Here is a 25,500-nt window from a genome sequence, read left to right on the forward strand (position 1 = left end):
TTCAGCTGCGAGACAAATTGCTCCAGCTGAACGGCAGTAATTAAGAGCTGGGAGGTCTTAGCCCTTCTTCCCCGTTAGAGTCTCAGGAGAATATGCGCTTATTCTCCAAGTGCGCTGCCTCAATATTACCTCACTTCAGTGCTTGCTCTAGGGCACAAACAAAACAGCACTGTTCTCTCAAGTAAGAGCAAAGAGTTGCAACCTGATAAAACCATTTACAAATATGACTAATTCATACTTTTGTAACTAAAAGGATTGCATTTGTTATGAGTTTGGGGAAGTTTTTTGTGTTTGGGTGTTTGAACAACTGGATATTCACAATCGCATCTGTGAGCCCCAGATGTTTTACCAACTGTAGCACAAGCGATTACACATCCTGAAATCTGTCAGATGTAAGACATTTGTTATTCAGCAGTCTCCAGCAATTCAACTGTCCAGTCAGGAAGCAGATTCACTGAGATATATTGCTGTGAATATCTGGACAACATCCACGTATTCAACATACATCTGTGAGTCCCGTGTGTTTCACCAGTTTTAGCACGAATAGTTATACTGTCTGCCCAGAATGACTGACCAGGCGCCACACAGAGCAAAGCAAACAGTTCATGAACAGATCACGTACCCTTCCCATTAGGTTAATGCTTATGAATAATGAATACATTAATATAAATTTCATACCAGTTTGTGAATGGTTTCCAAATAAAAAAGGGGCTATAAAAATCCATAACATCCATAAAAAGCCTGACCAGCCATGGGTCACATGTGGCTGAGCAAAACACCATCGCCTCAGTCACAATTTAATAACATTTAAAGCTCATGCCTCTTCGGTATAACACACATTTTACTGGAAGCACACACTTGGATGCACATGGACCTTCAGGCATGTGGCTAACTCCTGATGATTTCAATAGGATGTTAGCATGTGCTTAATTGCTTTGCAGAACAGAGAGGGACCTGCAGTTTCAATTAGGAAAGGTTTAGTGTTAAATGGCCTCATTAGGAAAGGCAGAACACGTCTGTTCTCATGTGCAAGTGCTTCATCCTGTGTGTGAATCATTACACTGCCCTAATCTTCTCCACATATTAACTGAAGCAGAGTTAAGCTCATTAAATACCCTTTATAAAGCAACCACTGTTCCCAATTAAAAGAGTTGGGGAAAACACTGTTCAGTGTATCCTTGGCATTCCTCCAAACTGACTTTCACCTTCTTTACCCCCCAGCCCAGTGGCATACGCAAAGACACTGAAGGATTTTTACGTTAAAAGAAAAGAAAGAAATGACCAATATGAGCCATCTAACCTTGTGTCTTCCTTCCCATCCCAGAACACCACAGTATACTCCTGTCCTTGGGAGCAGAAGAAGGAAGACTGCTTCCCGCAGGACAGCAGGTACATGAAAGTTGCAAAGGTCGGATCTTTCATCTGTCCTACCACAGAAGTGGCCAGTGGACGCTGTGGGGAAAGAAAAGAAAATGACATGTATCATACAGATACTTGGAAGTCCAGAATAAATAACAGATTCATAATAATCACTATTTACTAACAGAGAGAGCCAGGAAGTGGGACTTTTAAAATCAAAGCTCCTGCTAGGTACTCAAATCTGCACCAAACTCTCCTTACAAATCCAATCTCATTGGCTCTTAGCATCCTTTGCATCCCGGACACTGAAGATCAAACCTCTTCCTTACTTCCACGGTTAGGTCTGTCTTTCTCTTCTTCAGCTTTAAGAATCTAGGAAGCTGACCCAGTCTCATGGCACTGTCTAGTTGCGTGCAAATTGAACTGACCTTTGCGTGAAGCACAGGAGCTCTGAAACTCCAAGTTATAATTAACGACAAATATAATACAGCATAAGCTCTTTTGTCCATGTTTTAAACCCTCTTCTTATCCCCTAACATCACATTTTATAATCTCAGGGTTTCTGAGGTCTTTGTAGTTATATTCACAGCATGCTACTGTAGCTACTACTAGAAATTATGGGTGATGTCTCGCCTTGGTGAAACCAATGGCCTAACTGCCACTGACGTCAAGGGGCCTTCGTGTCACTCCACATGTCTAAGGCCACCAACCTGCCACTGTTTCATTCATAAAAGTTTAAGTCAATGGAAGTTCAGGGCCAAATCAAGCAGGGGCAGGAAATGGGCACCACTCCAGTAGTGGCTTTGGAGCAGGTCTGCCGCACCAGGAGAGAGCCTAGCCCTCCGGCGTGAACAGGGCTGCCAGATCCCACAGCTACTTGCTCAGCAAAAACTGGTCATGAGGGTTGTCCCCTACCTTTTCTGGCTTAGTGTCCCAGCACTCCATCATGAGTGCCTGCATCCTGTATAGCTGCACCTCTTCCGGCTGCCCAAGGACAGGACGGATCCCTTTGGACAGCTTCTTCGCAATCTGGAGCTGGTGCTGTCCCAGCACAGGCCGCTGACCAGACAGCAGCTCATACAGCACCATCCCGTATGAGAACATGTCGACCTAGAGCCAGCGCCAGAGAGAAAAGAGCAAACCTCCCTCCGCGGGTGCAGCGGGGAGCGAGGAAAGCTGCGGTGCGAGAGCCAGTGCTGCATGCCAGCACCACCTTTAGTGGGGAATCAAGCCCCACGCAGCAAGTCAGCCCCCACTGCTGTCGCCCAGGGGCTGCCCTTGCCGAAACGCCACAGTTACCTTTTCATCATACACTATGCGAGGCCTGATCTCGGGGGCTTGGTAGCCCGGTGTGCCCTCCACGCCAAGCGCACCTTCATGGAACGACTGCCGCGAGATCCCGTAGTCAGAGAGCTTGATGTTGACGGGCTCTTTAACATCCAGGGACCACACCAAAATATTGTCCGACTTCAGGTCGCAGAAGATGATGTTCTTCTTATGCAGGTAGGCCAGGCCCGTTACGATCTGGTATGCTATTTTGTGTGTCAGCATGTGCCCCAGTGGCACAAAGGAAGACCCTGCCGCAAAGGAAACGCTTGTCTGCAGTTCTTATAATTGTAACAGCTGCTTTTTTTTTTTTCCCCCTTTCAAACTGATAACTAGCCACCTTTTAAAGCATCACTCGCTGCCGCAATTTGCAATGATATCGTTCATGTTACTACACACATGTCCGACGGTTGCATTAGATTTTTTAAAACCCTTTCACTTCGAGACCCTAAACCCTCTTGTGAAATTTAGTGTTCAACTCAAAGCTGACAAAGCCAAGGTGCCAAGAGGGTCAGATGGCCTCACTCTATCTCGGAATTAGTGTCATTCGACAGTGACAGAAATGCAGATATCTACAAGAGAATTTAGAGCCCCAGACACTCATCTGTAGGGAGAACATGGAATTATATATGCAGCATTAAAGTGAGATGCAGTTCTTATTAATTGGCAGAGAAACTGAAAAACTAGGTTTCGAAAGTAGCTTTGAAAAGCCTGAGCATCAATTTTGACTAGGTTCCCAAAGGCACAGCTTAAGAGCAATTCCATCCCTCCCACTTCCCCTAGTCTGGAAAAAAAAATCCCCTTCAGTAACCAAACTGCAGTTTCAGTGTTGATGACCATTTGTCACTGCAGTAACTCAGAGAGTGAATTCTCCCGGGGCAGACCACGCTTCTACCTTTGGAGTTTTCAGACAGGACAGTGGTGAGGCTGCCCAGCGGGGCCAGCTCCAGGGCGAAGCACAGCGGGTGGATGCTGATGCCAATGAGGGAGACGATGCAGGGGTGCTGCAGCGAGTGCAGCATGCTGGCCTCCTGGCGAAACTCGGAGAAGTTCTTCATGGCATCCATGGCTCTCAGGTGTTTCAGCATGGTATCTGGCAAGATACATAAACCCCTCCTTACTGCCCAGCTGAGAAGCCAAGTTAGAAACTCTTTGCAGGGTGCACTCAGTGAGCAAATGCTGCAGGAGGAAGGCAGTATCTGGGACTACGCTGACAGCGGGGCTTTCAACTGCATTCCCATGCTGGTGCATTAGCTGCTGGCGCGTATCACCCAGATGATTTTGGAAAGCCCATACTGTGTTTTTTTGAAGCAGGGACTCTCTGGGTGTGGATGCTACACTGCAGACCCTTCAGTGGAAGGACTCTTCCCTCCCTTTCCCAGCTGCCTTGCCAGAATAGAGACCATTTGCAGGACTTGGTCCTCTGCCAAGGGGCACCAAAGGCTGTTCAGGCAAGTACCCCCCTCAGCGGTGGTCTTCCTAAGAGGTACGTGTCATTGAGACAGCAGCTGGTCTCTTCCACAGCACAGCGGTTACTGCACCTTTCCCCTTCACTGATAAAAATAAGGTAAGTAAGTGAGGCACTTTCCCCGTTCCTTCCGGCCATGGACTGACCCTCTATCAGGAACCTGGACTTAACACCGGGCACATGCAGCATGCATGCCCATCCCCGCCTGGAGGAGCTGCAGACTGAGCAGGACTCCCCATTCCCTTTGTGCAGGTGATGGCACAGACGGAGTAAATGATTTATTTATTCAAAGGCAGAGACCCACAAGTCCTTAGTGTAAACCCATACAAATCCACACTTCTCATTGCCAACTAGCTTGGGAGCAGGAGGCGAAGGCTTGCCTCCCACCCCAATCGAGGGCTCTGCCTTGGCTCCCTGCAAGTCCACTCACTCAGTGACCTGCAGGAGAGAAGCTTCCTGCGCTGCCAGTGACCATCACTGCCATCTCTTACAAGTGCTTTCGTGACGGACTCTAAGATACATCCTCTTCCTCCACAAACACACACCAATTTTGATATATACTTCAAAGGCGTATTTAAATACGTGTTGCCAGCACTTTGGAGAGCGAAGGCTCTTCAGTCCTAGCTTGCGAGCGCAGGTTGCGGAGCCAATCCCCAGACAAGGATTCTGTGTACTGTACCTGCTGCTGAAGTAGGAGAACCCTTGCATTTTTTAATCTGAAATCTCTTCACGGCCACTGGTTTTCCTTGGTATCGTGCCCGATATATAACGGTCCCACTTCCACCCTGGCCAAGAACGTTGTTTTCATTTTCGCTGTATTCCAGCTTGCTATTTTCCAGGAATAGTCTGCCAAAAAGAGATTGGGGCTTTTTAATTAAAAGAAAAGTTTTAAAAGCACTGTAGATTTATGTGTTTAATGTGATTTCCACTTTCACAGATCCCTAACAGGTTCTTGTCTTTTCTGCTGAGAAGATAGGATTACCTAAACTACCTTGGTCATCTCAAAGTACGCTGGCTCACGTCGTACAATAGGTTTCTTGCAGAAAAAGCAACTTGGGCAAATAAGCCAAAAAAGGCTTTTTATTGAAGCAGTTTATCCTGCAAGAATCAAATACGATCTGGAAAGTGCATAAGCTCTCTTTCCAAGCAGATGACACAGGTACAGATTTATTATATTTATCTGCATTAATAGGTTTTTGCTTCCTCTACCTCCTGTCCCTCTCTCCTCTTCTGAGGCTGGACAGGATGTTTATGAACAGCCCCCCACTCCAAGACCTGATTATTCAAACCAACTTACTGTTCCCAGGCTGCAATTCATCATCTCCCCACTCTTCCTCAGACTGCTTTTACAGCCGTTCATACTTCAACCATCTCCACTTGCCTTGCGCCAGTCAAATAAATCTCTGGGAGATAACACTCCGAGCAGGGCCAGCGGGATGGGCTGCAGGGGTTTTTGCCCGGAACGACCATTAAAACCACTCCGAAAAAGGAAAGGCGGCTGTTAACATTTTGCTTTGGCTGCCACACCAAACGTGAGGGCAGCACAGAAAGCCCCGCCGGCAGCCGGGAGGATGCAGTTTGCTCTGGAGGTCTCACAGCTCTGCACGGGCTGAAAGGGGTCTGAGACAGCGTGAACTGGAAGGGACATAGGTCTGCTGTCCCGCTGGTGTCAGCAAGCCTCTCACTGCACACCAAGCAATAGGGGATACACGAGTGAATTCCTCCGGCAAATGCAGTTAAGCAGCTTAAAGATTTGGCCGTGCTGCTGCCAGGAGAGAAGAGCTGCTGCGCTGTTCAGGACGGCCACACTACCGCTCCGCACGCGACAGTCTCAACCCCAATGTGAACTCTGCAGCGGCAGCTAGAATAAACGCACTGACCTAAAGGCTTTTCAAAACTAAAGGTGATTTCAGCGCCAATCCGGCTGTGCCACAACAGCAAACTGTTTCGCTGGTGCTGTATTAGAATGTCCTATCTGGTGCCTAACTGGGATCCCAGGAAGACTCCAGCTACAGAAAACTCTGGCCGGACTATGTTATACGGGGCAATACAGGACAGTGACAGCTTTAAAAGGAGACTTTCGGTGATTCCAGAGTGATGTCTTGGATCAGCACAGAGCAACTGCCGGAGCAAGTGAGGAGTGCAGTTTGGGATGGACTGTCAGAGCCGGGATCAAGAGTGGATGAGTTTGTTCCTCTAGTAGGAATGTCTTAGAAGAAAACCAACCGAATTACCTAGGCACACTGAAATTCAACCGAAGGCTGCCAAATGACATTACCTGGCAGGAAAATCTGTCATGAAAAGCTCTGGCACCAGCTCTTGGAGAGAAACGGGGACATCTGGGTGGTTCGGACAGGTGATGCAGTCCAGCTCTATGGCAGTGAGGACACAGTCCTCCATGTTGAAGTACTGCGCCTCCTCCGCCTTCTCACCGCACTCGTTCTGCTCCGGCCTGGAAGCGGCGCAGATGTGGCAGGGCACATACTGCTCCATCAGCAGCGTGCCGTCGCTCTCAGTGGCCGTGAGGGCTTAAAACCAAACAAGCAAACAGAAAACGTAACCCACGCAACTCCTAGCGCATCCAAATGCAGCTGCACCAAAGGTAGGAACACAGGCTGCCCTGGACTCCCTTACAGGCAATGTCTTCAGTCCCTCCAGCAGAAACTCAAATCCCACTGAGACCAAACCTTTGGGAGATTCCCACCTTTCCCACCAACCATGGGGGGATTCTGTGGTTCACAGGCTCCATTAAATACCTGCAATTAGGTGGGGTGAATCCAGGCCAGAGCCTTTGAAGTCATGGCTCTCCTCAAGCCTCAGAGATTAATATTATCATTATTTTAATCCAATGGCAAGTAAATTTTGTTTTGTCTTTGTAAAGTGCAGAAAATGATTAGGTGAGAGTGCGCCACTCTGTCTCAAGAGAACCTCCAAAAAACAGATTTTGGCATTGTTTCCTAGACCCGTGTGGGATGACAAAAGGCTACTTCAGATTTTGTTTTGTTTTTTTAAAAAGCGTATTTGGGGTTGCAAACAGCCCACTGGGTAACAACAGGATCTCTGCTGATCACAGTATAAACAACTGCTAGAGTCAAGGAAGTTACCTTGGCACAGAGTCCTTGGTATCATATTCACTCACGCCTCTCACATACCAATTTTATAAATTATAGGGTGTTAGAAATGGCAATTTACGGGTAAAATGCCAACCCCAGCTGGTGCCAAAATGAGTTTGGCCAGTAAGAGAGAGTATCAAGTGGTTTGGGCCAAATCCTGCCCTGACTATGAGCACTGGAGGAGTCTGTCTTGGATTTCTATAGAAGCAGGTCCTGTTTGCACTGTAATATTTCATTTGTGTTTGCTGTAATTGAAAGACTGAAAGACACTATGTCTACCCCAAGGTGTGCTGGCAAAGAGTTATGATCTGTCTGCTGGTTATCAGCTTTTCTCAAACTTTATTGGCTTGAGACTGTAAGAGCCTGAGGGGTCTTCATTTAACACACAGTTTCGGGCACCTGGAGAGCCCTGTCAAAGGATCTTCTGTTAAAAAGACAGAGTACTGCCCAGATAATCACAACAGGTGTCCTCTTACCAGGAAACCACTGGTCTATCAAAGAGTTGACATGATCTGTGATGAACGCCATTGCTGAGAAATCTCTCACTTCTGACTGGCAAATGATTTTAATTCCACCACTTTTTTTCTTTTTCCAGTTCACATCGGAAGACTCCACGCTGTGTAAGGAAGCCACAAGAAAGCCAAAGGAAGCTTTTGTGATGTATCAATGTCATCAAACTTTCCTATTTCAGATAACCTGAGTTACAAAATACCATGCAGTTTATAAGTAACCAAAATTAAAAGCAACCTAGCTTTGCATATGATTTTCAATTCAGTCTGTTTTGCAGATCACTTTGTTTTGCACAGAAATGCTGGTTGCTCACAACGGGTAAATGGTACAGAAGGCCAAACCAACAGAAAATGCTGGCCTCAGTGAAGTGGATGGAGAGCATTTTGACAGAAATACCCCATCCAGAATGACGGAGGGTGAAAAGCTTTAATAGTCAGTAATAAAATTCCAGTGGCCCCATAATACTTAAAATGAACTGTCTAGAAAAAATTAGGGTTGTAACCCTTCTTGTGCAAGTCCCACAGAGAAACATGTTTTTGTGCAAAAAACTTACTGTGTGACTCCCCGAAGCCTGGTGCATGGGGAAATAAAGTACAACCACAAGCATGGTCCAGAATTTAGGGTTCAAGCACAGGCCCAACTCTCTGCTCAGCTGCAGACTGCCTGAACGAACTCAGGAGAGCCGCTATGCCCTGCCGCTCTCCAGCTACACAACAGCACTAGCGGTTCCTCCTTATCTTGCCAGGGACTGGAAGAGTAAATACATCTGCAGATACTGCAGAGATTAAGGTCTTTTATGTGGCCAGCTACCCTCTGCATTTGTGAAAGAACACGGACGGCAGATTTTCTCGAGGCGTGCAGCCAGCAGTCCGCTACCTTGGCCAGCTTCAACCATCGTCCATAGTCCCTATCACACAAAGTCCCTGTCACACCTCCACTGATCGGGATTGCTGCCATGTAGCGGTGAAGTTTAACAATTCAGTGGAAAACACATTGACCTAAGGACCTGTTTGCAAGCGAAACGCACAATTTTACCCTGGCAAAGAGTTCTGCGCTGAATATCGCTTTCTTTTTTCAGACCTCTCTAAATTTGTGACTGCAATAACACATACAGTTGATATATTCAGAATTGCCAAATAATCACTTATCATCATTGTCCTGAGTTGTCACCAAATGAGCTATTTCTATTAGAAGAGCCTCCTCTTCTACTGATGGGTGAGCGTACAGCATGAGTCAGGCCCATTCATCTCCGTTTGGATGACATGTTTCATACACTTTCTTAGTCCCCTGTAACACATGCTGCATACGAACACAAATTACCTAAGATAGCCTCCATCAAAGGTAACGAACAGACCTTCCTGCCAGTAAACAGTGTGAGTCCTTTTGACTCGGAACGTGCTGCAGCGGTTTCTCTGGGTGCCTGTGAAGCTGTAGATGGTCACCTTTTTGTTTCTCGTCTTGGTGTTCTTCTTGTTTTCAAAAAGCTGAAATAAGCAAAAAAGCATGATAATCGTTAAAGTACTGAAATTTCTCATAAGGACATGTTTTAATCAAGAAATAAGGTGACTTTTCTTTTTCTAGCTTTCATAGCTATTATCAAAGCTTTTCCACTAAAACGATCAGCAGTTATAAATGAAAGACTTTTGTGATGGCATGAAAATACATACAGTAACAGTTGTTTTCGCAGCAGTGAAAATGTTTCCATCTAACTCAAAAAGGAACAACGTCATGCCAGTGAACAGACTCATTTCTCTAATCCTGGTGACATTTGTTACATTAATTTTTAATTTGCAAAATTCCTATACACCTAAAGAAGAGTTAAATCCTACAGTGACCGATTAGTCTGCCTTCAACACAGAGAGCTAACTTTTCCACCTGTTTCAGTAGGAGGAAGGTGGCTTTTCTCCAAGACATTTCAAACCAGCATTTAGAGCAGAATGCATTTTGTTTTTAAAACCAAAGACATAATCTGCAGAATTACACTGTAATCATGGCTCTAATGCTTATTTGTCTGCAGACTTGGTCTGATGCCTGCGGTCCTTTCCATTCCCTTCATGCGTACTGGATGAGGTCCCCTAGCAAAGGTGCTCTAGGGTTACATAGTGCCCATGAGGACCTCAGCAAGAGACTGCCAAGACAGCCCTTTAAAACAGGTAAAAGCAAGTATCATGTTTTCAATGTTCTGTACCTCAGTGACAGAGCACAGTTTAAATGGATAGCTCCTAAGGAGATACCACAGTAGAACCAGAAATATTTTGCAGGTATTTACCATGGTTTCCAGCAGGGCTATGTTTTCAGATCCAAACTGCTGCAAAAAATTGTCCGTAGCAACAACAAAATCCACTTAGCTTTCACAAGCGTACAAATACTATTTTAATAGTAAGCATATCATATGCGCTAATAAGGTGCCTCCTTGCACTCGTTATCCCATTAAGGCAACAGTCTTGTAATTTTCTTCTCATTTAAACCCACATAGATCCAGATAGCGGCCCTTGGCCCAGGGGAACACTGTCACTGGACAAGAACTGCAGGCAGAGCTCCAGTGGCAAACAATTGGAAGATGCTGGATGTGCCGAGACGTTCCAGGGAATTGTGTTATAAGGAGGCTACGGAGAACGCAAGCTCTCTTCTCCAGTGTCAATTTGTCTTTCTAAATGACACTTACTGTGAAAACAGAATCAGATTTCAATTGTGGAGACTCAACTCGCCCTGTTTACAGAAGTAACGCTACTGAAGTCTGTGACTGAGGCCAGCTGGCGGTGAAGAGATACCCATTTACACTTTTAGCAAACACTAACTTTAGCTGTCTTCATTTGCTTGCAGAGAGATATAGCAGCATACCTGGAGGTCCATCTCTGCCAGGCTAATTAACATTCGAGCTATGAATCTTTGCCAAAAGCCAACTGGGACAAAACTCATCTTGAAGACCCTTTGGACTGTGTTTGTGGTCTGGTGGCAGAACCCGTGGATATCTAATGCTGGCTTGGTAGGAAGCAGATGAGGGAGGAGGTAGCTGAAACAAATCACATTAAACAGTACAGATTTTAACTATAGATTGTAACAGCAAGGACATTGGTAATGGATAATAAGGCGACTCCAAAGAGATTTTTAATGGCACAGCCTACTGCATGTAAAAAAGCTTTTAGACTGAAGGCACTGGAGCAATACATAGAGAAGTTCATTTATACTAAGTAAGCAAGCAGAGGCAAAACAGGCGTTAAATAATACATGCAGGACTATGGGACAGGGCTAAAATTGGTGTAACGGGCAGGACATTTGTGTAATCACAAATTAAATGCGTTAAAATACAGGAGGCATTAGAAGAGCTGTGATGTTAGGATTCTCTCAGACTTGTATCTGAATAGACTGTGCTCTGCTAGTACGCGGAGAATTACAGCTGTGCTCCTAAGCGGAACAAAAGATAAATGCAAAAACCACATACAGCAGCTTAGCTCCACTAAGCCCGGAAGACAGGGAGAGGAGGTGTCATGGGAGGTAGGAACGAGACAGCTACAGGCTGCTGGGACTGCACTGCTCTGGCTCTCATCCCAGCCCCAGTGTGAACGAGAGCCTCTTAGGGGTCAATGTAACAGTATTCCCCGCCGTACCCTGCTGCAGCTGATGGATTCCCGGCCACATCCCTCACAATCCCCTCGGGCAAGAGCTTGCTCTGCCAGACCAACGCCAGCTGAGATATCGCTTTTCTTGGAGGAGTCTCCTCCTGCAATCGGGTATTTGATCCAGCAGTGGATCTTTGCCCAAATGTGGAAGGAGATTCAGTCCTATTCAGGTCTGACCGATCAGAAGCAACAGAGCGACGCTGGTGCAGAGGACCACAGTTCCCAAATCATTTTCAGATCTCTCAGTAAGCACTGAATATTCACTTGTCCTGTTCTTTAGCATTTGGGAAGCTAAAACTTGCTGGAAGACCAGAGCTGTGTTGAAAACTGTGAGCTTATGGCTTTCCATACCTGCCAATACATCCCCAAACAGTGGTATTCTTCCGTACCAAATGCATTCCAAGATGCGTATATGATTGAAAATCAATCCAAATGGTATTTGATTGTAAGTAGAAACACTGCTGCTTTATCAGGGTTGAGCTTGAGAAAATTTGCTGGCATCTGGGGCTCATCTCTGACGGGCATAATGACAGCAATGAGGCAAACGGCCAAGGAACTCGACCAAAATAACCGCGAGGTGATAGCAGCGGCAGGAACTAGATGCCCAACTAGAACTAATGTTGTATGCAAATCCAATGCTTTAAGCCTTGTATCACATTCTCTTTCCAGCAGCTGCAGTACTCTGTAAAACCTGAAAAATCAGCTCAGAAAAAAGAGCCATCACCAGGCAACAGCTCTTTCCATATGTCACAGTCCATAAAGTCTGATGACATTTTACACGATCGAGTTATTCATTCCACAAAATATTTTTGGAATGTAAAACTGATAAAAATTTCTCTTCACTTACAAATGACAATAAGAACGCTCATACTTTCAACCCTATTTTAACACGTAGGACAAAGCTGAATTACATGCACTCCAGGTGGAAATACAGAGTGCATCAAGCTAAAATTACCTGCTCCATAAAAGTAACGGATGCATCGTGTGATTACCAATAAATTTTCCTCAGCACATCTAAGAAAGGGTCTGGGAACATAAGAAGGCCTTCTGGACCACAAGCATATAATGGTTTATAATACAGATGGAGAGTCAATGCTCTTGAACAGAAGCCAAAGCAAATTTCGAAAATATGTGAAACGTGCCCCTTTCTACCCTTTCAGGACAGAAACTGGCAGCTGCTTTCTCTACCGATTGCACAGGAACCCTATCTGGCAATCTAGGCAATCACTGCAGAAGCACAGTAACAAATAACTGCTTTGTGTCTGGCTAGTACCTTAAATTAATCCAACCTGCTAGAGCTACGGTCCATCAGTGGGAAGAATATTCTGTTAATGTGGCTTGGTTGGCTCTAAAAAATTGGGCAGGGCATGAAAAAAACGTTTCCTTGTTCCTGAGGCACTGACAATGTAATTGCCTTGAAGAAAAATGGCAGATAGCGACGAGGAGTCCAAAAGGCATTTTGGCCTAAGCAGAAACATTGCTGCTTTATCTGTGTTAAGCCTGAGAAAATTTGTTGGCATCCGGGACTGGATAAGTGACAGCCATAATGACAGCATGGAGAATGCTGCACTTGTGCTGGCATTCAGTGTTCCTGAGCGGCTCCGAGCAAGGCAGCCGTGTCCTGCAAGGGCGAGGAAGTGAAATGCAAATGCTGCATCAGAAGCGCACTATGACTATGGTTTCACCATCAACCCAACAACAGGCGGTCGCCAAGCAGATGGAGAGAGGAAAATAGCAGGGAACTCTGCCCAGAGTGAAAGTGAATGGGGTCTGGGGGAGGAGCATTCATTAACATTAAGAGAATGAGGTTTCCCTAGACAATTTTTAGGAAAACTATTGATCCATACCTTTGGGAGAGGCTTACAAGTAAGAAAATCACATCGCTACGCTTCCCTGGTCTCACTAGAAATAAAACACCACTGCTTTCAAGGCTGACATAATTATTGATTACGCACAGTTTTCTGCCATCCTCCAGAGCATGGATCTTTTATTGGAAGCAGATGACTCCAGCCCATCTATGCTTTGAGCCCGGCAGCCGTGCGGCTCATATCCTCTCCCACCTGCAGCTGCACTGGCTGAGCGATTACAGCTTCCACCTGCTCGTCCTCGCATCCCCGCCGGTGTCACTGCCCCTCCACGCTGGCGGCTGAGCCAGTCACCTGAGCGACTTTTACACTCCCAGCCAAAATGCGCTGAGAGGGATCCTTTAGAAAGTTTTCAAACCAGACCAGCCTGTTTGGACCACAGGATGCTCACGCCAGCCTCTCCAAGCCAAAGGAATCGCAGCCCAAACGGATGAGCGTCTTCTGTTACACTACTTAACACACAAATGCTTTTTCATAGAGCAAGACCCTTGTTAAGACAGCTGCTTCCAGTGACAAGGCTCGTTAATATCCGTTGATTAAACGGACGTTTCTCTCCAGTCTGGCTAAACCATCTCTAACTGTCAGCCTACCTGTTATTAGCTACTGGCAGGGCAATTTCAAACTTGGCCAAGAACTGGAAGTACTGCTCTTCAGTTTGTTCAGTGAAGCCCGTCCCAACCAGCAGCATCCTGAGATCCTCTGCTCTGATGACACCGTTCTTTGCCACTGACTTGGAGCTCTTGATGTTGAAAATCCGCTGCAGACACTCGGAGAGCCAGACCGGGTCAAGGAAGTAGAGGTTTCTCAGGCCATGGCTTGTGTCTGGGAAGTGCAGCAGTGTACCCGTTTCTATGAGAAAATTAATTGCTGCAAAAAGTAAAAACAGATAAAAAGAATGATAGATTAGCAATGGCCCAGCACTAGGAAACCACAGTGCAGTTGGGGAAGATTAGAAGGCAATCTAGACAGCTTTATCTAAACCAGGGATAGCCAGGATGTAGCCAAGCCAAGCCAAGGAAATAACATTTAACTGAAGCAGGCTACTATCCGGCACTCTGTTTTTAAAACCCACAGCCACACGCACATCTCACTCCTTTCCTGTCCTTATTGCTGATCCCATGCCACTTCCCCTGGCCCTCCTCCTGCCACCCTTCAGGAGAGGGCTCTCCCTGGCCCTGCAGAACGAGGCCTTTGTAACTGCCTCTATAAAAATTTTCCCAATTGGTCATGCATACTAATTTCCAAGAAATTACTGGTCTGCTCTGACCTACCAGTTTGCAAGTCTTCATAGTCTTTGATGTCATTTCCTGGGGTTTGCTCAATCATCAGCTCTATTTGTCTGTCCGTTAAATACTGCACATCATCATTCTGACTCCTCCTATGCTGCTCTGCAAGGACGGCTTCTTGAAGACTAAGGTAACTTCTGGGTATCTGTAAGACACATTAGAAAAAGAGCAGGATCAGTTTCAAACAGCAATCGCTGTGCCACTAACCATGTGGCTAAGACATCTCCCTCTTTTCAGGCATCTCACAGTGTTGGCTTTTTCCAAAGCCAGACAGCCATTTTACAGGCTTTACATGCCTCCAGCGGCAGCAGCAGTAACTCCTGCAGTTTACTTCCCAATCCAAAACCAAGCCAAAAACATCCCCTGCCTTTGGTAAGGATCACCACTACGAAGCAAGTTCTCACCAATCTCCCTGCGAGTTTCTGTGAGCAAATGGAGCTGCCAACATCCTTCATGTTGCATGTGACGTGAAAAATCAGCTGTCGGAGCCCATCGAGGCCTTCCAGAGTCTTACACGAGAGCTCACTGCAAAAGACACGCAAGGGTCGGGGTTATCAAACCTTATCGGCACATTGGCTTCCTTTCCAGGCTCACTTTTTCTTATCGGGGATTTTAAATTTCCTGTGGCAGATGAATGGGAGGAAAGCTCTCAGTGAGCATTTTTAGCTTGGGAGAAAAAAAAAAAAAACAGACAAGCCTGGAAAAGATATACTGGCCAAACTCTGCTCTGTCTGCTTCATTCGCTGTGCACTGTGGGGACCTTTGGGGACTTCCCTGGCAGAGAGACTAAAGCCATCAGCCTGTGTCCATTCCTTGCTGCGCACAGGCACCATCCTGGAAGGGGCTGTGGGAGGGAGGCGGCCGCAGTGCTCCAGCCCATGCTGCAGACGAGTCCAGTTCTCCCAGACTCAGATCAAAGAGACCTGATGATGACTAACAGACACCTTTTCCCACCCTCACTCAGCTGGATCCTGTTGATGTGGGAATTGATGCTTAGATCCTAAAAGCTGGCCTTCATCATCTCTCTAACAGCTAAAAACCCGCTCTCTCCAACTCCTACTATTTCTGGCCGTTTTGTTGGCTGCCTAAGAACAGTTCTCCTCTGCTTTCCCCAACAAAGGGTCTTTCTCACCAATCCCACACATGTTTCTGTGGCAGAGGGAGAATCATCTTTTAAAGAAATAGCCTTTACGTTAAATCTCAGTCTCAGCGGCCGGGGGGAAGTGTGTGCTCGCTCACTGGGATGCCAGAGGATGTCTGGCTGCTCAGAGCCCTGCTCAGAAGAGCCACATCCCGATGCACAATGGGGAGCAAAGGAGACAGTCTGCAACGGTCATGGGACGGAGGAGGCAGGAAACTAAGCACAACGGAGAGGTGGAAAAGGGGAATGTGCAAAGTGATGGAGCAAAGTGAACGAAGGTCCCCTGGAGAAAGATCGAGTGGGATCATGGTGGGATGCTCTACAGTGACTGGAAAAGAGGTATGAGGAGGATAAACCATAAACCTTTCTCTCTCACTGCGAGTCTGTCTGCCTCACACCCCTGTCCCAAGTACTTCTCCTGAGAGGAAGGAGACGGCTGTGATGCCCAATGCAACGCTTGCCTTTGCAGAACAGAGTGTGGGAGGCCTCCTGACGACTTTGCCAGGCGGCAGATGCACGGAGTGACAGGCCACTGCAGCACCCTGCTTGCTTCCCCAGCCAGCCACCTGTGCCTGCCCCAGGCCCTGGTAATTCCAAATAGCTTCGAGCTGTTGGGTGCCAGCCAGCTGCACCCACACTCCCTCTGCACTGTGCGCTCCCTTGGCTGCCAGACCTGCTTCTTTTCCCAGCCAGGGGAGCCTCCTCTCCCCAAAGGTGTTCTCCACAAGCTGAAGGGAAGAAGTGGTGGTCAGCTCCATGGCCTCACTGACACTGATTTCCAGGCTGCCCAACCTATGCGGTATCACATGCAGAGAACTTGGGGCTGCAAGGTGCTCCTGGGGCTGTCCCCCGCTCTCGCCCCGCCAACACTGCCACGTTCTCTGCCTCGGTAGAGAGACATACCCACGCAGCCTCTCCACACCAAACTCTGCCACGCACCCCCAAAACAGTCATGCTTTTCTTTTTTTTTTTAAAAGCTTTGTAGCATTAATTATTCAATCTATATGTTCTCTTCCTCAAAGTTTATTAATTAACTGTATCACCGTTTAACAAGGAAGCTGAGCACAGCAGGAGCATTGAAGCAGGCTGGCCAAGGTCATGACTTTGGAGCTTCCAGCTCGCAGACCCAGGCTGACCTCTGAGCTATGCTAAGCTTCCCTCTAATTATACCACGTTATTTCTTGATCAAAAATAGATGAAATGCAATGCTGAAGAGTCTTTAAATTAGCTCTGTCGCCAAGGAAAGCAGGTATTACAAAATTACGTGCTTTACGGCGACATAAAATAGAATGACTGAGCTTCGTAAGGGCACAAGTACTTACTGTAGGTGCTTGAACGTGATATCTGGGAAGCCAGTTGCTCTGGATCCAGAGGGAGATCGACAGAGGGCCAAGACATACGCTCTCAGAGTCGCTATCCTCTCAACACGGAATTTAGTTTCAATTAAATCAAGGTGCGTTCCTACTACCAACACCACTGAATTTGGAGCTTTGGCCTGCAAGAGAAAACACCAGCTATGACCTAATGCAGACTACATCACGGTAAATACAATGAGGACTTGTGAAAGTACAATATTTAAGACGAGGAAGTTACATACACGAATATAAAATGAAGGCAACCTGGCTTGGTAGCTGGACAACAGCAAAAAGTGACCTAGGTATTACTGAAGTTCTACAGAACATGGCTCAACAGCCTGCTGCTACTGCAGATGAGGAAACCGTCAGTTTGGACTTATTACGTAAGGGTTCGACATAAAGGGAGTTACCATGGGGTATTAAAAATCAGCTAAATGACGGGAAATACGTTCACCCAGACCAAGGCAAAAAGAACCATAGCTTGATTTGTAGGGAGAAGATCTGTCTTTTATATCCTGAAAAGCAGTCTAACATACAGTGGTGGTGATGCTCTGGAATGCATACTGATGGAAGTTGCACAAACTTTTTCACTGGAGGTTTATGGAGAGGTGAGATAAACTGCCAGAAATGTCTAAACCTACTTAATCCTTAATCAGTGCAAAGGAATGGATTAGATGATCTTGTGGTTTCTTCCAACCTCTCCATGATTCTATTACAGGATTGGAAAGCATACAGATTGCAGGGAACATGCTGCCAAATACAATGGGATTGCACAGGCTTAAGCGGGGATCAGCCTGAGGATCCAAATGACTTTGAACACAGAAGAAAATTCAGATGCAGAAATATATTTGTTTATTTGCAACCAACCCAGTTCTCTGTTACCATGCTCTGTGAAAGCTCAGTGACGTCAAACTCTTAACTCATGCAAACAAACCCAGGAGCGACAGCCGTACCCAGTTGGACCAAAGGGCCCACCCAGCCCAATATTCTGTCGGAGGCTTAACAAAGAGAAGAGGCACAGGGTGAGCACGCAGTGATTTTCCTCGGAATACTCTCCCAGCACTATTCTCTGTACCTTTTCTTATGCTACTATATGCTTCTTGGGATGTATCGGACACAGGTGCACCATCCGTTTATGAAATGTCACAGTGATGTTTTCCGCTATGTTACCCAGTCCGGACTTTTGATTGCTGCTGAACATTCAGCTAAGATTTTTATAACGTCAAGATGTCTTTTCTCAGAGGCACTGGTTTAGAGCCCATGGCTGCATGCATAATGTTAAGATCAATTTCAAAAAAACGAACATTGTTATAAAAATTATGAACATTATAAAAAAACCAATCAGCTCCAAAGAACTCACTGCAGTTCTGACTCTTGACTGAGAGCTGGCCAGGAGGCACAATCTGGTTATCCTAATCTGAAGTGTTAAAAACATAACCTCTACGCTAACGTGTGTCTAGCCCACACGAGAAAGAAAATGCTTCAAAAACCCCCTCAGAGCACAGTGTGGTCAAACACTAATTCCAAAATAGGTATGTTCAGCCTTACTTAGGAAGGGTTTATAAATTGGCTTTTGTTTCATTCTCTGATGTGTGTGAGGGAGAACAAAGCAAGTAATAAATTTAAACTATTAAATATAGCAACACGCCTACCGCAGAGTGAAAAATTAACTCCAAAAGCTATGCAAAATTCATAGACGGTGGAGTTTTGAAAAGCAGGCCAGAAAGATTCTATAATATCCTATACTGATGTACGGATTTACTACTTAATAAATAGACATCCTGGAGCCCACCAGGGACTTCTTACCTCAATGTTCAGCAACCAGAACTGCAAGTTTGCAACAGCTTCTTCCCCCAGTGCCAAGTTCCATACAACTATGTACAATGCTTTGTCTGTGAAGAAACACTGATTGACTGTAGCCATGCTTGCTGGGCCTCCGATATCCCAGACATTGAACTCCACTGAATCAACCTACTTAGACAAAGAGAAGTGTTCAAATCAAACGGTTGCAGTAAATCACGGGGAGATAATAGCTGAAGCATAAACCTACGCCTGCATAATGTATGACACAAGAAGGGTTTCAATGTCCTAATTGTGCCTCCAGGAAAGAAAAATCAACAAGCAATTGTTAAGCACGGCTACCACTTCCCCACAGGAAATCAAGACTAATTACTTGCTGCTAAAATGATAGAGGTGCCCTTGATGCTGGTAAATCTCCAGTTAATGCCATGGATTCTCCAGAACAAACAGAAGTCTCATTCTGAGTCCTGTGTTTCACTACGCCTTGAATAGGAGCTGTTTCTTCCTTGTCTGTGGCGCACTCGGCAGGACCGCTGCAGCTAGTTATCTGCCATTGCGACAGGGAACAGGAAACCCCCTGCTGAAATCACTTCCACCAAGTTCAGCCCCAGCTGAGCCAAACACACTAAAGGTGCTCAGGGAGGGGGGCAACTTCTCATGCCTTTCGCAAACACCGCCTGGATGTTGTTCGGAGGCCTCTGACGTATCACACCAGAGACGAGCCAGAGTTATGACTCGCTGTGATTCAGATTCACTGATTTTCAGGGGGAGCATGTGAATGCAGGTCTCTATAGCTCAGGTCCTCTCCTAAGCACCTCAGCACCCATTCCTCAGTGCAGCCTCATAACAGCACTAGGAGGAAGCACTGCTCTCCATGTGAATTGTATTCAGGTTCCCAGTTGCAGTAAGAAGCACCTACATATCTTGGAGTCTCTGTCCCTAAATCACTTGGCCCTGGGGGGACAAGAAGTCTGTAACTGGGCAGGAAGCCAAACCTTCCCCAGAGCATCATGTAACACCAGGCGGGTTCCATTTGCCAGTCCAGGACCAAGTACTGCCTGATGCCATAAGACAAGTTACCCTATGAGATTACAACAAGGAGTTAAATATCTCACTCAGGCTCTGATCTCCTAGCACAATCCCAGTCTGAAGTCTCACAGGAACAGCTGGAAGAATTTCCATTTTGTTTAAACCAAGCTCTAATAAGCACCAGGGCAGCCCTGCTCATCCAAGACCTTCAGTGTGGGTTCCTGTACGGAGAGACAGACTCCGAGGTAGGGACAAAGTCCATTCAGCATCTTGGAAAAGAGCTGTACTTCTTGATCCCACTCCAGGGTTACAATGCTGTCTAGGTTCTTATTTTATTCAATTGCTCTTCAACACAAAATGCACAACTCCCTTCTCCCATGCAAGCCTTCTCTTTAAAGACTCAGGCTCTGCTTGATTTTTTTTCTTTCTCTCTCTGGCCTGGCACTCTTCGCTGGAGAATAGCTGAACGCAGCAGGCTCCTCCATCCCTTCCAGAACAGCCTGGTGGGCATGGCTTTCATCCGGCAAGGGAAAGCCATGGGTCTGCACACCCTCAGCTCTCACAAAAGCCCTGGACTTCATGCCCCAATCCCTGTGTTATTACACAGGCAGTGGACAGGGCCACCTACATGCTTGAATTAATTCAGTACGGCCCAAATGAGCTCAGTACGAGCTGATGCGCTCCCTGGATGAGCCGGCTGGGATTTGGGTGTTTAAGGCATGCCTTAGACATCCCTGAATCACAGCAGAGGTCAGGCATCTAACTCCCACTGACCTGGCCAGTGTAGAACAGTTCCGACATCAAGGGTGTCTAGGTTTAGGTACTGACATCCCATTGTTTGGCCCCAAATGAAGGGACAATCCACTGCGCGGTGCTTTACCGAAGTTGATTTGAAACATTCTCTCAAGTTCAGTGTCCAAAAACCACCCGAGCTGGGACTTAGCCAGAATTTAAGCAGTCACCATATGGCTCTCACTCTTTAGTATACAGAGTCAAGGTTGAATGCTGAAGAAAACAGATCTGTCCTCTGTAACCAACTGAAAAATCAAACTGAGGAACTGTCACAGGTTTAAATGCCCATCGCATGCAAGGTCTGGTAACAGGTAATGGAAAGTGTTCACGGCAAAAGGGCAGACAATTTCAGCCCAAAAGGGACACTGTAGGGCTCAAAAAATTCCACTGGGGCTAAGTATTTTGGACTGTTTTTCACCTTTGCCTTGTGTCCCACTGGCTTGGGGAGCTCCCATTTTGTTGTATGGATGGTGGCATCGCTATGCATCATCTGAGGGACTTTTCCGGTCTGCAGGATCTCAATCAGTGTTGACTTTCCCTGTCGCGGGGGCCCAATGACGATCATCTTCATCAGTTTGCACTTCTCTGCTTTGCGCAGCTGTGCTCGTAAGTATGCCAGCACTGTTTTAGGGCCTATGGGGGGGAAGTGAACAGGTTTTATCTGTGGTCTGCAGTAACAAATGTACAGCAGAACTGCACAAAACCTACTGCAGCAGACACATCAGCTGAATTAATATTTTCCCTGCAGCTTCACTGTGGGCTGAGACGATCCAGCAAATAAACAAAGCAGCCTCCAGTGGACGGACCTGAGACAGAGATCCCAGATAAAGGTCAGTGCTCTGAGAGTCTACAATGAAGCACTGTAAAGAGAAACAAATGCTGTGGCTCATACTCTTCAGAAGCTCAAAGGAAACATAAAATACTAATTTAGTATTGGAAAATACTCAGTTTTTCCTTCTACTTTCATGTTTCTAGTTAAAATTCGATTTAGGCTTCAACAATTTGCTGGAGAAGGAATAATTCCTAATAACTTTATTCCTGCAGGATTTTCTTATTAAAACACACAAAAAAGAAGACTGCATTGTAATGGATCCAAAAATCTAACAGCTTTCAATAAAGTTACCACAATGTGACTTTGACTGCTGCTCCTAAACACGTCAGTCTTCAGAAGGACTATCTAAACACCCTAAACTACACACACTCAGAAAGCAAACTATGGAATTTATCCAGCATGCACACTGCAAATAAAACACTGCATTTTAACGTGGGATCTATCTTAAACTGATCCTAAAGCCAGAGCTTAGCATTGACTATTGAACTTGCAAATATGCGAAGGAAGTTTTTCTATGCAATTTCAGTTAGCTCCAACAAGGGCTTGGGTGCATACTGTCTGTTCCTGTTCAAGAACGTTACAAGGAAGCAATTTTGATCATATGTTCAACCAATGTAATAAAGAACACACAGGATCAGCCTTACCCTCTTTTCTGATCTCTGCAGGAACGTTACTGATATTTAGTTCCTCGATATCCAGCTGCCAGAGATTAGCCAGCTGCCCCAGCTCTGGAGGAAGCTCTCGGATACCAGGGTTACTGCATAAAAACAAATAAATCTACCAACAACCAGGCTTTGTGTGTAAGTAGCTGCTCTCATGGACTCTCATATTACACTACACTCTCCTTGCAGAAATCTTCCATTAACATTTTAATAAGACTATTTAGCACTTCAATAGCAATTTCCATCCTTAAAGTGATGCATAACCTTAATTTATCTTCTGAGACAGACAAGTATAGTCGTCTTGACTGGATAGTTGAGGAAATACAGGCAAAAATGATGAGTTATTGACTCACAAGCCATGGAAGCAGGCAGCAAAAAGCCAGAATTAACTTGAGGCACACTAGATTCCCAGGCCGGTGCTCAAAGCATTAGGTCATCTTCCCTCTTATAAAAGGCCAGCCTCCTCCTTATCTAAAGCAAATGATGGGCACAGCTCTACATGGGCTGACTCTTTCCAGCTTCCTGACTTTAAAGGCCCTGGACATCTAGGGTGGGGCTCCATAGAAGACCGGTCACTAAAACAACATGGAAATAAAACTGCATCACTTTTCCAGGGCACGGACTTACTTTCCTAAATAAAGTTCTGTTAAACCTTTCAGAAGGCAAACGGACTGCGGGACAGAGTCCAGCTGATTGTCGTTCAGATAAAGGACTTCCAGAGAATCACTCAGAAATGCCGGGAACTCCAAAAAAGAACCTGAAACAAGACGAGAAACAAACTGCACCTTTAAAATGTAACAGGAACCAAGGTTGTGGACCAAGAGCCTTCACCTCAACTTTGTAGGAAACACAGGAGGTCACGTCCCTTGGCAGGGACCACCAAGAAGCAACACCAGAAAAGCACATGGCCTTCAACGGTGACCAAAATCAGCGCTCACATCACAATTTCGTTTTTAGAATCACCGTGATGTGTACGTTTGAACACGATTATTTCCAGGGCCTCTAGGGTACTGTGGGAGAGACTCCAGGGCTGCCCAGAGGACTATCCTTCAGAGCATGAGAGGCATCTTGTTTCTTGCTGTTGGATAGCTGACAACACCTTGCGGACTCCCCCTACTCCAGCCCAACAGCTTGCAGTGAAAGAACATACCAAGGGAGCAATGGTTTTCAATGTGTTTTTTTCACACTGTCCGAGGAAAGTCAGAAATTGGTCAGAACCGATGTGTAGGCCCCCATGTTGCAGCAAGGAGCAATATATCAAGTCAGTAACAACAGAGAGGAAAACCCCAACTGCAGTTGATAGACTGCTACCCAATACCACCTCCAAAGCACTGCCCGCCTGGGCTCCTCTGGTCTGTTTTAGACTGCAAGATTTCAGGGCACTTCAGTCTTCCTGCGTGTTTGAACGGAAACTATTTTGGGAGCTACGCAAGCAGCAACAGCGACAACTGCATTGCTGTAGCTGGAGAGGTTCAGACAAATTCAGCTAGTTCCAAAGAGTATCATTTTGCTCCACAAATTACTCAAGGGCCAGTGGCATGAAAAGTGGCCATGAACTGCGTTGTTGTCTTGAGCGTCACGTATATCTACCAAGAAGCATCCTTCTGAAGTCAAGGAGAATCGGGCCACATAGGGACAAGCAGATTTTGGGTCTCTGGTTAGCAAAGTACAACCAGCACCATCTGCTGCCTCCACAGTCAATAAAAGCAAGTGAGACCTGAAACACATCCTTTCTCAAGGAGGGGACAGTTGCACTTCCACCAAGATGTTTTTCCATTACAGAGAAGACTTGAGGACCTGTAACTAAGCCAGAAAAGAAAAAAAAGAAAATGGAAGAGGTTTTCTCAGGAAAAAGCTCCCCAGTTCTAATATTAACAGCAGTCTGGGCCTGAGCTAAGATCAGAAGAGGAGCAAGATAGACTCCTACTGTGTGTAGGGGTGTTTTATATATGTGACAGGACTGTCTGGTGTGGGCAGCGTGTCACAGTCTGCCTTTGAGTTTTTGCATAAAAAATAATCTTTGGGATTATTTTAGGAGAACAGCGGGCTTATTCATGGATTCAATTCACTTCCTTTCTGGCTCATCGCTAGACTTTAAACTTTTCATTGTTCCTCATCAGTATGCACCTAGGCACAGACAGATTTACTCCCTCCTGGACACGTAGAAGCAAATACCTAAAACAGTAGTAATACTCTTTATTCACCAAAGAGTTCAAGGAGGAAAGGAGTGTACTATATTGGAAGCAGGCTCAAGGTGTTTATGAATTGCAATTATTTACTCATGAGTTATTTATGACCTCTCTGGCCTGAGCTCAGATTTGCTTTTAAAGAACTGCAGAAAAATTAAAACAAAATCTCATCTCAAAACTGTATTTTTGGATGAGTAAACGCCACGAACACCACATGCATGTGCATGGAGTTATTCTGAGATTTATCAATCGAGTACAGTGAGCATCCATAAATTATTCTCTTTAAATAATCTAGACTTGAGTGAATAGCTTTGTTGGTAAAATCATAGGAAAACTTGCCCCCCACCTCCCTAGGAGATTTCTGTGAGCAGCTGATGTATTCCACCTTGTTTTCTCTTGATGTTCTTTAAATTCTTGGCCACATCCTCTAGTCTCACCAAGCTATACTTGGCACAGGAACAGAGAGAAAAAGATGAGCTGACTTCGCTCTGTCTCTGTGGCTACTCAACCCTGGCACCAGCCAGGTGGGCTCGCCGGGGCCCTCCTGCAACCTGAAGCAACCTCAGGCAGCTCTATCTTGTACCAGGGTATGATGTGCCAAGGCTTCTCTCACGGCACCAGCAGAGTCCATCCTCTCCTTATGTAGCAGGGTGAGGCTGGGGTTGCGTTTCCCCTTAGTGCAGAGGGCAAAGGCTGCTAAAAGACAGCACTCTGCCTCCTGCTGCTGCTCTTCTCTCCCTGCTGGGAAATGCTGCTGCGGCACCGCCCAGAGGAGAACTGAAGGTGCCTCAAACTCCACAGGTTCAGGAGATTCAGACTCCTATTTCCAATTGTTCTGCGTTTAGGATTTCTCTGACGTTGCAGCATTTGTATTTCCATTTTCTACTTCTAAAACGATACAGACCAACCTCTTCTCCTCACGAGGGTGCACACACGACTTGCTGAGCAGCAGCCTTCGCTTCCACACATGCCAAATGTGAAAGACAAGCCTTGCTTGGAGATCCAGGTAGAGCCTCTGCCCCCCAGAAGACCCAACTGGAGCTTAGAACTCACACTGCTGGGGTTATATGGAACTGCATTTCTCCCTTATCATAACTTGGTGCATTAACCACTTTTACCTATTTATGTTGACCTGAGATCGCACACAATTTTC

The 25,500-nt window shown here is 46.0% G+C and overlaps 1 protein-coding gene across 1 annotated transcript in view; it reads right to left on the reverse strand.

The window, feature by feature from the left end:
- The window catches only part of LRRK1 (leucine rich repeat kinase 1), an 83,414-nt gene that overhangs the window by 15,338 nt on the left and 42,576 nt on the right, over window positions 1-25,500 (reverse strand). Inside the window, exons 13-29 of the mRNA XM_068959062.1 lie at window positions 22,786-22,915; window positions 22,141-22,253; window positions 21,083-21,297; window positions 18,850-19,014; window positions 17,011-17,183; window positions 14,952-15,072; window positions 14,533-14,692; window positions 13,852-14,128; window positions 10,618-10,789; window positions 9,097-9,260; window positions 7,743-7,882; window positions 6,432-6,681; window positions 4,833-4,999; window positions 3,581-3,778; window positions 2,659-2,936; window positions 2,275-2,469; window positions 1,301-1,452 (exon numbers count right to left, since the gene is read on the reverse strand). Coding sequence (XP_068815163.1) covers window positions 1,301-1,452; window positions 2,275-2,469; window positions 2,659-2,936; window positions 3,581-3,778; window positions 4,833-4,999; window positions 6,432-6,681; window positions 7,743-7,882; window positions 9,097-9,260; window positions 10,618-10,789; window positions 13,852-14,128; window positions 14,533-14,692; window positions 14,952-15,072; window positions 17,011-17,183; window positions 18,850-19,014; window positions 21,083-21,297; window positions 22,141-22,253; window positions 22,786-22,915 — 3,070 coding nt within the window. The remainder of the gene's footprint in view (window positions 1-1,300; window positions 1,453-2,274; window positions 2,470-2,658; window positions 2,937-3,580; window positions 3,779-4,832; window positions 5,000-6,431; window positions 6,682-7,742; window positions 7,883-9,096; window positions 9,261-10,617; window positions 10,790-13,851; window positions 14,129-14,532; window positions 14,693-14,951; window positions 15,073-17,010; window positions 17,184-18,849; window positions 19,015-21,082; window positions 21,298-22,140; window positions 22,254-22,785; window positions 22,916-25,500) is intronic.

The sequence above is a fragment of the Struthio camelus genome, chromosome 12 (assembly GCF_040807025.1).
Source record: "Struthio camelus isolate bStrCam1 chromosome 12, bStrCam1.hap1, whole genome shotgun sequence".
NCBI classification, from domain to species: Eukaryota; Metazoa; Chordata; class Aves; order Struthioniformes; family Struthionidae; genus Struthio; species Struthio camelus.